The sequence below is a fragment of the Aulonocara sp. 'chitande type north' Nkhata Bay genome, unplaced genomic scaffold (genome assembly GCF_057382095.1).
Source record: "Aulonocara sp. 'chitande type north' Nkhata Bay isolate Kocher_YH1m ecotype deep benthic unplaced genomic scaffold, A_spYH_male_GT1.1 unmapped_scaffold_20, whole genome shotgun sequence".
NCBI lineage: Eukaryota > Metazoa > Chordata > Actinopteri > Cichliformes > Cichlidae > Aulonocara > Aulonocara sp. 'chitande type north' Nkhata Bay.
This window is the reverse complement of record NW_028234352.1, coordinates 1,361,798-1,374,436: the sequence shown is the minus strand read 5'-3', so window position 1 is coordinate 1,374,436 and position 12,639 is coordinate 1,361,798. Positions and strand designations below refer to the sequence as shown.

General features: G+C 41.8%; 2 protein-coding genes across 3 annotated transcripts in view; both read right to left on the bottom strand.

Annotated features, from left to right (window-relative positions):
• Window positions 1–12,196, bottom strand: part of LOC147300676 (NACHT, LRR and PYD domains-containing protein 3-like) — a 292,597-nt gene extending 280,401 nt beyond the window's left edge. Inside the window, exon 1 of the mRNA XM_086285021.1 lies at window positions 12,148–12,196. The gene's annotated coding sequence lies outside the window, so the exon portion shown is untranslated. The remainder of the gene's footprint in view (window positions 1–12,147) is intronic.
• Window positions 1–12,639, bottom strand: part of LOC147300668 (NACHT, LRR and PYD domains-containing protein 12-like) — a 355,313-nt gene that overhangs the window by 80,759 nt on the left and 261,915 nt on the right. The window contains exons 6-7 of one of the 2 annotated variants that reach the window (XM_086284982.1): window positions 6,609–6,948; window positions 5,522–5,695 (exon numbers count right to left, since the gene is read on the bottom strand). The exons of the other annotated variant lie outside the window; for it this stretch is intronic. Coding sequence (XP_086141108.1) covers window positions 5,522–5,695; window positions 6,609–6,948 — 514 coding nt within the window. The remainder of the gene's footprint in view (window positions 1–5,521; window positions 5,696–6,608; window positions 6,949–12,639) is intronic. 2 annotated transcript variants of the gene reach the window in all.

The following is a 12,639-nucleotide window of genomic DNA, read 5'->3' as shown; positions in this document are numbered from 1 at the left end:
CATTCATGTTCAGAAGAAGGTTATAGAACTGTTAATACAGACATTTCAATCTAAATACAGCAGATATAGAAGACTGAAAAAAACACACAAGTTCACTGACTAAAAATATCTTATTATTATTTTATTTATGTATTACAGATTGATTTATTTTCTTATTAATTCTTAATTTGTTTATTTATTTTTCATATTTTGTGTTAAAAAATAAAAATAAAGAGATTTGAGAGGATTGGAATTTTTTAACCATGCCTTTCTTGTGGAAAACCTAATGCGGCCCAGCCTCACCCAGACTCTGCCTGCAGCGGCCCCCAGCTAAATTGAGTTTGAGACCCCTGTCCTACACCATAAATCAGTAAGAGAGGGTACGACCTCTCTCATGGCCCCAAGTGGTGTGTGCATGCCAGAGCACTCTGGAAGGCACACAGAGTCTTTACAGACTACTCAGGATCAAACCTCTATCATTATGCAATCGATTATACAACTCTAAGCATATATGAGTAAATATTTCTAAGTATAAATGACAATCAACAATATAAACCTTACAGCTGGTTTTAATAACAGAATTTATTTGTTTCTCAAACGAGAAAGAGCTATCGAGAAACACTCCTAAATCTTTAGTTCTGAACTTTTCCAGTGGGCCAAGGTCGACATTATCTGCTAATGCTAAATAGGCTGCCGTTATTAACTAATGCTAATTTGATGTGAATTAGCATTATGCACTAATGCTAACACTTTTTAACAATGTGAGTAGCTAATGCTAACACTATTTCCCTTAACTTTATAACATTGTGAACGGCTAATGCTAACACTCTTTTCCCTAGCATTACAACATCTGAGCTGCTAATGCTAAGTAGGCCGCCATTAGCACCTACGTCTATCCATCCATCCATCCATTCGCTTCCGCTTATCCTTTTCAGGGTCGCGGGGGGTGCTGGAGCCTATCCCAGCTGTCATAGGGCGAAAGGCGGGGTACACCCTGGACAGGTCGCCAGTCTGTCGCAGGGCTAACACACAGGGACAGACAACCATTCACACTCACATTCACTCGCACATTCACAGCTAGTGGCAATTTGGATTATCCAATTAACCTATCTCCACAAGCTGCGTCTTTGGACGGTGGGAGGAAGCCGGAGTACCCGGAGGGAACCCACGCAAACACGGGGAGAACATGCAAACTCCACACAGAAAGACCCCGGCCTGATGGTGGAATTGAACTCAGGACCTTCTTGCTGTGCGGCAACAGTGCTAACCATCGTGCCACCGTGCTGCCCACCTACGTCTAATTTAAGGCAAATACGCATTAGAACCTAATGCTCATATCGTTTTCCTTTGCTTTATAGCAATGTGAGCAGCTACTGCTAAATAGCATTAGCTAATAACAGCAGTCTAATTTAATGCAAGTTAGCATCATTTGCATTATAACGATGTGAGGAGTTAATGCTAAGTATGCTGCCATTAGTGGCTAATTCTAATTAGGGGTGAATAATTATTACAAGCTAATGCTAATATCGTTTTCTCTTCCCTTTTAACAATGTGAGCAGCTAGTGCTAGGTAGGCTGAAGCTAGCAGCTAATGCTAAAGCTAAAGATAATTTGATGTGAATTAGCATTACATTAGTGAGGAGTTAATGCTAAGTAGACTGCCATTAGCAGGTAATGCTAATTTAAGGTTAATAGGAATTGGCATCTAATGCTAATACCATATTTTCTTGCTTTAACCCTTTAAAACTGGTCAGAGTGGGCACACTCCGTTTTGCGCAACTATTTTTAAATCCCAGTAGCACTGTAATCACGTGAGCTAGCGCAATAATTTTTTTTGCATATGAAACCTGAGGAGTTGTATTTACATCTTATGCCATCAGCTTGTCCTAGGTTACAGTTTCCTTCCACATATGCTTAGGACTCATATTGCTCTGCTGGAAATAGTTTATTTTGATGCATATGCTGTTATTTTGCAAATTTGCAGTATAATATTTATTTTCGTTTTTCCTGCAGTATATAAAAATTGGTGTATTTCAAAAATATAACTATGAAGGCACTCAAAATAAATTTCCTGAGGTGGGAAACTATTTTGTGCAACTTTTTTGTATTTACAGTTTTGAGGGATAAGCCTCTTAAATTTCTCTAACTAGAAATATATGTTAAAAAAACAAAAACGATTTTCAATTTTTTTGTAGTTTATTGCACTTTTTTGCAATTTATGTAATTACTATGCACTTAATACATACATATTATTAAAATTTAGTCTGTAATGGTTGTATTGATGTATAGCAACTTGAAATGCTCCCAAAAATGGCTCTACAGCATGTAAAAATATAATATAAGCTCTGGCGGACTTGGTTCTATGGTAGGTCTAAACGGGTTAAATCAATATCAGTAGCTAATCCGATTGTTCAGTCTGACGTCAGGTGAAGTCATTTTTATGCATTTAAGAGCTGTGTTGAATTCAACATTACAAACTGAACATTAGAACTATCCTCTTCTCCAGGATTTTCCTGATTTAACATTTCAATATGACATTTCCAGCGCTTTGTTTTCTCTGCTCACAGACAAAACAGATACACGCATGTATATACAGCCCACGTCCAGCTCTGCATGCACTCCTGCTCCATTTCTATAGAGAATAAACAACGTAACACAATCATTCTCCATTGTTTTCAACTCAACCAGCTGCATTTAATGAAGGAGTTTGAATTTACTTTACAACAGCTGCTGTTGTTTCCTGTCTGCATTCATGTTCTTAACTGTACTCCACACATTCTGAACTGGTGTACCGTAATTGTCGGGCTATAAGCCGCTACTTTTTGCACAAGCTTTGAGCCCTGCGGCTTTTAGTCAGGTGCGGCTTTTCTATGGATTGTCCATGAGCGGATTTGTTTTGTTTGTTCCGCTGTTGTACGGCACTACGTTGCCTGGCGGAAGGATCGGGGTTCAAGAGTGGTATGTTGGTCACATGTCCATCCGTCAGGCAACGTAGTGCAGTACGAGGTAGCGCGAAAAACAAACTTCAAAGTAGCGCTACCCATTCAGCTGGAGGCCTGGATGATGAGCGGCGATAAACTTGCAAAAAGCAAGTTATGCCCAACTCCACCATTGGATTCTGACAGCGTGGAAAAGTGTGAAAACATCCACGATCACCAACAGATTTCGAAGGGCTGAATGCTGCATGATGGAGAGGAGGACACCGCCACGGCCCTTCTGAGGGTGTTCGACTCTGACACTGACAACGAGGATTTCTTTGGTTTTGAAAGTGACAACGAAAGAAAGAAGCTGAGAGTGGATGACGAAGCCACCCTGAGCCTGTTTGTTTCCGACACTGGAGGAGAGGACTTTGGTGGTTTTAGTGCGCAGGAAGATGGTGGTGAATGACTGACTTTTCTTCTTGTTAAAGCCGTGTCACTGCACCTGAGCCTAAAAGGTAGTCCGAATCAATTGTTCTGGTGTGCTGTAGGTTACTGTTATGTACTACATTTGTTACTCATTTATGAAGCACAGTACATGTTTTGTACTTGTAATTACCGGTACTTGTACATATACCTAAAAAGTTATGCAAATATGTACCCATAACTTGTTTTTCAAAATATTAATAAAAGGGGTGTGTCTCCAAACAGCCATCTCTTTCCTGACAATTCGCTTTGTGCATATTCTCTTACATATGATAAGTCAACATTGAAACACCTGCGGCTTTTAGTCAGGTGCGGCTAATGTATGTACAAAACAGGATTTTCCCCTGATTTTAGCTTGTGCGGCTAATATTCAGGTGCGCTTTGTAGTCCGGGAAATACGGTAGTTCTTCCTAAAGTACTGCAGTATTCCTGCCAGTACATCCTTTTAGTTTTCCTAACTGTTTCCTCTGATGCTCGTTGCTATTCTTTCCTCAATGCAAATTCATGCTAAGCTCCTTCATATCCATCCCTGTTTCTAAACCTGTAATAATTGCTTTAATGTGTCTTTGGCCTAATTATGAGTCTGTCCACATGTTTGTAGTTCCCCACTTGCTTTGGTTTCTTAGCTCTGATTCTCTCAAATTTATCCTTGAAATCATTTACTGGCATCTCTCCCTCTCACTCCCACTATCCCCAGAACACCAGAGTATTCATCTCCTGGTTTATCCTTTGGCCTCTTTGCATTTTCTCCAATCATCCCTGTTTCTAGAGTCTCACCCCATCTGCAGGCAGTCCAAGAGAAACTGCCTCTGCCATTTTCTTCTTCTTAATCTTTGATTTTTCTCTTCACTTTCTCCATTGGGTCTTCTTAGACGCACTTTCCAGAAAGCAGCAACATTTTTTGTGCCCCATTTTTCAAATTGTGCATCTTACTTCAGCTTAATGTGTTTCCTGTTTTGTTTTTACACAGGTCATGTAAAAGAAATCCTACCAGAGACTCGACAAAGCTGAACTGAAAGACAGCACGGGCAATAAATCAGAGCAGCACAGAACTTAAGCTCATGGTCCATAGAAGCTGGGCTCTACAGGTGTACCAGGACAAGCTTAGTGTAAGTCCCTCGAAAAAGTTTCACTTGTGCTGTTTCGGTGTAAATTACTGGTTTGTTTGAACAATTTCATCAGCTGAACCATAAATACTCCAAAACAATTTCTTTGTGACTCAGTGTGATTTTTCATTTTGTAATATTAGCATGTCAAACTCTACATTCTCTACACAGATGAGAAATGAAGTGTATTTAATAATAAAAGTTATCTCTCAGAGACAAAGTTAGTGTCTCATTCAGGTCTGTATCTGAGTAGCCTCAGACACATGCAGTGCTCATATTTTCTGTTTTGTGTGTCACTCAGACCTCTTCCTGACAGGGGCAGCAATTTCATTTAAAGTCCCATTCACTGATACAGGCTGCTGGAGCTCCAACCAGGAGGGTACACACATGATCCAGGGAAAAAAATTATATATGGTCTCTTAGATAAATATTAAGAGGTCCTGTGTTTTACTAAAAAATCAAAGTAGTAAAACACAGGACCTTTGGGTTAGATATAAGGTGATTTGACAAATCATGTCTGTTGTAAATGAGTAAGCCATTTATCGACCTGACTCAGGTTTTAAATCATCATCAGAAAAGACTGAATCCTGACCTGAGAATTGTACACTTTGGACTCTCCACTGCAGAAAATAGAAGCTTCAGTCCTGAATCCTGCAGGTTGTTGTTACCCAGATCCAGCTCTGTCAGACGGGAGGACTGGGAGCTCAGGACTGAGGACAGAGCTTCACAGCTTCTGTCTGACAGGTTACAGCCACTCAGTCTGAAGAAAGGATGACAAGAAGACATGAAACACTTGTGTTAAAGTATATTCATGGTGCCATGAGGAGCTACTACATTTACAATATTTCAACACTGTTTCAGGACATGCTGGAATCCTTATTGCCTCATGTTACAAAAGTCAAATGTGGCAGTTTAGTGTGATTTGGATGGATTCATTAAAAAAACAAAACATAAACACTGTTAATTTTTTCCAAATGAAATTGATTAAATGATGTTAATTGATGAAAAAAAAATCGATATTGCTTGATCTGACCTCAGCGTTTCCAGTTTGCAGTATTGACTCTTCATCCCAGCAGACAGAAGCTTCACTCCTGAATCCTGCAGGTTGTTGTTACCCAGGTCCAGCTCTGTCAGATGGGAGGACTGGGAGCTCAGGACTGAGGACAGAGCTTCACAGCTTCTGTCTGACAGGTTACAGCCACTCAGTCTGAAATCAAGGTGGAAGGGAGACAAGATCAACCAAACAAATCAGAGCTTTATTGCTTTTTTATTGTTTTTAAGCAGAAATCAGTGAGGTGCTGGTAGATTCTGTTCTTTTGGTTTATTACCCAATAACACACACATACACTAATATTTGTGACTTTTGTAATAGTAGCATTTACAATGCAAAGCAACAGCGATCACAGATTGAAGGGGCCTGAATAAAACTACAATGCAGTGATTTTTAAGATGACCTGTTCTTCCAATTTCCAACAACAGATTTCTCCAACCTTACAGTTAAAAAAAATTCTTTATCTCATACTGAATTTTGGTGCAACTCCCCCCAGTTTATTAAAATGAAGAGGTACTGAAGTTGCTGTAAGTGATGTGTGATGCCACTGATTTCCTTTCTGATCCAATACAAAGTAAAATTCAGGCTGGTATCTGCGATACTGATGAAAACTATTCCTTCAGAATCAATACAAGACATCATAAGAAAATATGATGTTTTGTATAACATAAAAAGCCTGAATTTTAAAATATTCAGTTAATAATCAAAAACAGATGTGACTGAAAATAATAAAACTGAGAAACATTTTATGGCCAGTCGATCCTTTTACAACCATTGCAAGAGCTTGGTTGGCATAGCCGGCAATACGTTGGATAGTAATAAGTCCGGTGGGTGATGGGCTCCACCAGGGCTGCCCTTTGTCACCGATTCTGTTCATAAATTTTATGTTTAAAGGCTGTATCAAAAGTTCATTCAAGTTACAATATTGTGGTCAAAAGTTCTCCTTTTTTCTTTTATACTATACAACTACGCTGGCTCGTGGTTTTAGGACATGGATCTGTCATGGAAGAAATCTATGACCACTTTTAATCAACATTTTAAAAATAAACATGATCACAGATTTACTCACAGAGCTTTGTTGGAGGCTTTGACCACTGGCAGCAGCCTCAGAAGAGCCTCCTCTGAAGCAGAGTATTTCTTCAGGTCAAACACATCCAGATCTTCTTCTGATGACAGTAAGATGAAGACCAGAGCTGACCACTGAGCAGGAGACAGTTCACCTGTGGAGAGACTTCCTGATCTCAGGGACTGTTGGATCTCCTCCACTAGAGAACGATCATTCAGTTCATTCAGACAGTGGATCAGATTGATGCTTTTCTCTGCAGACAGATTCTCACTGAGCTTCTTCTTGATGCACTGGACTGTTTCCTGATTGGTCTGTGAGTTACTTCCTGTCTGTGTCAGCAGACCTCGTAGGAGAGTCTGATTGGTCTGCAGTGAAAGACCCAGGAGGAAGCGGAGGAACAAGTCCAGGTGTCCATTTGGACTCTGTAAGGCCTTGTTCACAGCACTCTGGTGGAGAGATTGAAGTTTTAGTTTGCTAAATAATTTAGATTTCTTGGATGTTGTTTGTTGTTGTTCCAGCAGATTGAGTCCAGAGTTGCTGAAGGTCAGATGGACATGAAGAGCAGCCAGAAACTCCTGAACACTCAGATGGATGAAGCAGAACACCTTGTCCTGGTACAGTCCTCTCTCCTCTTTAAAGATCTGTGTGAACACTCCTGAGTACACTGAGGCTGCTCTGATATCGATGCCACACTCTGTCAGGTCTGATTCATAGAAGATCAGGTTTCCTTTCTGCAGCTGATCAAAAGCCAGTTTTCCCAGAGACTTAATCATCTTCCTGTTCTTTTTATTCCAGTGTGGATCTGTCTCAGTTCCTCCATCATACTTGACCTTCTTCACTTTGGCCTGAACCACCAGGAAGTGGATGTACATCTCAGTCAGGGTCTTGGGCAGCTGTCCTCCCTCTCTGGTTTCCAGCACATCCTCCAGAACTGTAGCAGTGATCCAGCAGAAGACTGGGATGTGGCACATGATGTGGAGGCTTCATGATGTCTTGATGTGGGAGATGATCCTGCTGGCCTGCTTCTTATCTCTGAATCTCTTCCTGAAGTACTCCTCCTTCTGTGGGTCAGTGAACCCTCTGACCTCTGTCACCATGCCAACACAGTCAGGAGGGATCTGATTGGCTGCTGCAGGTCGTGTGGTTATCCAGAGGCGAGCAGAGGGAAGCAGTTTCCCCCTGATGAGGTTTATCAGCAGCACATCCACTGAGGTGGACTTTCTAGGGTCAGTTAGGATTGTAGTTTTGTGGAAGTCCAGAGGAAGTCGACACTCATCCAGACCATCAAAGATGAACACAACCTGGAAGTCTTCAAAGCTGCAGATTCCTGCTTCTTTGGTTTCAGTAAAGAAGTGATGAACAAGTCCCACCAAGCTGAACTTTTCCTCTTTCAGCACATTCAGCTCTCTGAAAGTGAATGGAAATATGAACTGGATGTCCTGGTTGGCTTTGTCTTCAGCCCAGTCCAGGCTGTATTTCTGTGTTAAGACTGTTTTCCCAATGCCAGCCACTCCCTTTGTCAGCACTGTTCTGATTGGTTCATCTCTGCCAGGTGAGGCTTTAAAGATGTCTTCTTGTCTGATGGTTGTTTCTGGTCTGTCTGGTTTCCTGGATGCTGTTTCAATCTGTCTGACCTCATGTTCATCATTGACCTCTGCAGTCCCTCCCTCTGTGATGTAGAGCTCTGTGTAGATCTGATTCAGGAGGGTTGGGTTTCCTGCTTTAGCGATGCCCTCAAACACACACTGGAACTTCTTCTTCAGGGTGGATTTAAGGTTACGATGACAAACTGCAGCTTGAAGTTCTGAATGAGAAGAAAAATAAACACTCAATTCCAAAAAGAACTAATCTTTAAAACATGTTGCTCCATCTTCCATCTCTGGAAAATGTTCATTTATCCAGCAGCTTAAATCTTTAGATAAATCCTCTTACTGCTCTGCAGACGGTCAGCCAGCTCCTCCTGCTTCATTCTCCTCAGGAAGTCCACTGTGATCTTCACAAACGCCTCTCTGCTGCTGCTCCTCTGACTCTCTAAGCATTCTGGGTAATCTGGACTCAGAACCTTCTGGATCTTCTTCAGCTCATTCTTCACAAAAGTGATGATGTTGTCCTCCAGCAGCTGGAACAGAATATTTATGAATGAGCCAATCAGACTGAAATCATGGAGCCAAACATCAGATCCATGTTGGACACACTGACGATCCACTGGTCTACAAAGAGCAGCATGGAGATGACTGTGAACAGAACAGATGTAACAGTAGTTGTTGTACATGTACAGACCATAAATATGGAGTCCAGCTGTGTTTGATGCTGCTGGGCAGACTGACCACTGGGAACCTCTGAGCTCTGCTGCTCCACTCTGTGGAGGAACCATGAAGGATTAGATCAACACAGGATAAAGATCCAGGAGTTTCTGCTCAAATAACTTCATCTGAATCAAGTCTGTCAAGTTTTAAACTCTCAGATTGTGAACATATCAGTAATTTTCAGTCTGTTTTCATGGACGTCCTTTCAGTGGTGATGTCAGGGATGATTTTGAAGAAGCTCATCAAACTGAACCATCAGCAGATCACTGCTCCAAAACCAGAACATGATCCGAGTCTCCCTCCACCACCAGAACACCAGCTTTACTAACGTGGTAGATCAGTGTAGTACAGATCAATAACTGATGAGTCATTTGATCAAAATCACTGAGTGCTTCACGTCTGACCCTCTGATGCTTCTGTAGACATTTTGCATATTTAATGAATGTCTGACAGTTTTACATTCATTCTATGAACACAGTGGAAATGTTGTGTTATAGTCTCCATGTTGTTTCCAGCATCATAAATTCTTAAGTTCAGAAAATTAGATTCTTTCTTCACAGCTGAAAAACAACAACATTTATTCTCTATTGAAATCTGCATCGTCCACTCCAAAGGTCACAATCTGAAGGTAACATCTGGTTTTGTTCCCTGTGGTTAACTCTGAGCATCAGTATGGTGGGATTTATCCACTACATCCACACCACTGTGGTTCAGTGTTGTCCTGATGGAGTAACAGCAGCCAGTATGATCCAGGCTTTAGCTGCTGGGTCTCTGTGTGACCTCTCAGACTGTTTAACAGATCAGACACAAAGAGAATCAGAGCAGCTCTGTTCTTTAAAGACAAACATGAACCCACTCAGGTCACACTTTCCCCACAGATATGAGCATCACTGTCCTCAAACAGCAAATGACCAAGTCGAACATTTGGATCTTTTCTCTTTCATTGTTTTCTTTTTAATGAATCTTTGTAACAATCTGAGGATGTTTCAGGTCATATTTATCCAGGAAACACAAACATGTAAAGGAGTCATCACAGCTCTCTGACCTCGTTGCTCCAGGTTCACCACTGAAGTGTGGAGGTCGACCTTTGGACCGGTCACTCCTCACAGACGGACAGCTGGACCCTGCAGACTGTGACCTCTGACCTCTGCAGACACAAACATGATTGAAGCAGCTGTGATCACACAGACTGCAGATAATGCAGCTGTTTCCTGTCAGTAACATCCTCTTAGATTAGAGTTCAGCTTTTTACAGGAAAACTGGACAAAACTGATTTTTGTTACAAACTCATTTTCATTTCCTCTCAGCTCACAAACACAGTCAGACAATCAACCAGAGTCAACACTGATTATAATGTCAGTGCAGAATTATTTCTGTTACTCAGTGAGTTCAGCTCTCTGACCTCGTTGCTCCAGGTTCACCACTGAAGGCTGGAGGGTGACCTTTGGACCGGTCACTCCTCACAGACGGACAGCTGGACCCTGCAGACTCTGCTCTGTCCTCCTCTTCCTCCATCATCATCTTCAGTCAGTCTGAGAGGTAAACCACAAACACTCAGTGAGTTCACATTAACAGGAGGAACTGAGTTACAGTCGCTGACCTCTGACCTGTCATGTGACCTAGAAACCAGGTCAATATGTCTGTAGGTTCAGTCATCCAGGTCATGTGATCTAAGGAGCTTGGAGAGAAAAGAGACGTCTTTAAGTTTCTGGAAGACGTTTCATCTGAGAAGCTTCTTCAGCTCTAAAACCAAACGGTGGAGAGTCCCAGATATTTAAACCTGAGAGGGAAAGAAAGCATGTCGCTGACCCACCACTGATGTTATTTCAAGGAGGAAACTGAGAGCCTTTGCACCAGGAGCACAAACATCAGCTCCAGCAATGATCCACTGATGTGTTTTTATTCCATGTATGAATGTTGTTATTGACAGAGATGACGTTTGTGTGTCAGTGATGCAGTGACTGTTGTTGTTACCTGTACAGGCTGGTTAGACTCTATGAAACAGATCATACAGATCTCTGCATGTTAGAAGAGACTATTAAAGGTCATGAATGAGACAAAGGCAGGGAGGCGTCCTTTACAGCTAAACAGCAGAGTGAGAGAACAGCCAGCACCTCTACATTTATCACATTATACAGCACATGTATGATACTGACAGGGATGAGAAGAATTTAGTGATTCTGATCCCATCATTGATATTACTTATTGATTCTCAGTAGCTCTGCTCTGACAGTCACCACCATCACTGAGCAGCATATCAAAGACATTTGTGCACATTAACTGCATGTTGTGGCTCAAATGTTTGTGCATGTTGGAGGCATTTCCTCTTTGTTGTGATCAGTGTTGCTCATTACTCAAAACAGTCATTATTACACATATTACACAGAACACTTTAATTAAAAGTAATGGAGTACGTTACTTCATTACTCCTCATAACATTACTTTGATGTTAAAATGAACAAATGAGCATGTAACAACATAAAGCTGAGGTACAGCCCCACACACCAACACAGATCCTGATGAGGTCACGTGATGTTTCTCTGAGTGTTTATGAACACAAATCAAAGATGAAACAGCACAAAGACACTTCAAAGTGATTCTACTGTAGAAACATGAACAGGTAGAAACCTGCAGCCTGACTGCTCATCACTTTGTTACCTGTTCAAGTTCAGCAGCAGCAGCTCACTTTATCACGGTGCTGGTCTGGGGTCAGTGTTTACTCAGCTTTACGTCACTCTGGGTTCTTGGCTAGCCTAGCTTTAGCTTAGTGTTAGCTTAGCGTTAGCTTAGCTTTAGCTTAGTGTTAGCATGCTGTGTGCTAGCTTAGCGTCAGAGCTCTGCAGGTGTCTCGTGTGTAAACATTAATCACAGTGACAGTAAAGGAGGTAAAGGGCTGTGACGTCATCACGTACGCTGCGTCCTCTGTGGGCTCTGAGTGAACTCAAAGTACAAACTACAAGTACACAAACACGAACGTAGCTCAGAGTGGCGGACACACTCGGCCTCGTTGGTCCAGCTGTGAGTCCGTTACCGTGAACTATGGAGCGGCAGATTTGTGCTGAACTAAGCTGCACACAGCTGATGTTAGCCAGGAAACATTACACACTGACTTTAATGGAGAGACCGGAAATACAAACACACACAGTTTGTTGTGTGAAGAAATCAAACACGAGCTGAACAAACAGTAAAGTTCCTAAAGACAAACTGGGAGGAAGGAGGAAACAAAGCAAACTTACAGTTTCTTCACACCAACAACAAGCTCCACTCCACACCTGGACACTAAACACGGACACACAGGTGAGCTGCTTCCTGGAAGGAGGCGGGACTCCACCTGAAACTCAGCACAGGTGGGAGGGGCTCAGCTCTGTGTGTGCTGATGTGTTAACTTTAAAAATATGCCGTCTGACTGCTCAGACTGAGTCAGAGTAAAGTTCACATGCTGACGTGTGGAGACATGAAACCTTGTTGTAGCTGCAGGTGTGAACACACTGATCCCAGATCAGCTCTGCTGTATTTGTAACATGAACATTTCTGCTGCAAAGCTTCAAATGTTCAGCATGTTTCTCTGTTTCCAGTCTATAGATCCAGTCACACTTTCTACCTTCACCTGTGCAGTAAAGACTGAGAGCAGAGCTGAAACCAAGCGTCCAATCAGGGAGCAGCATCAACACCTGAGCTTCATTCAGACTCTGTTATTGAAGATGTTGTTGGTACAAAGTTCATCTGCT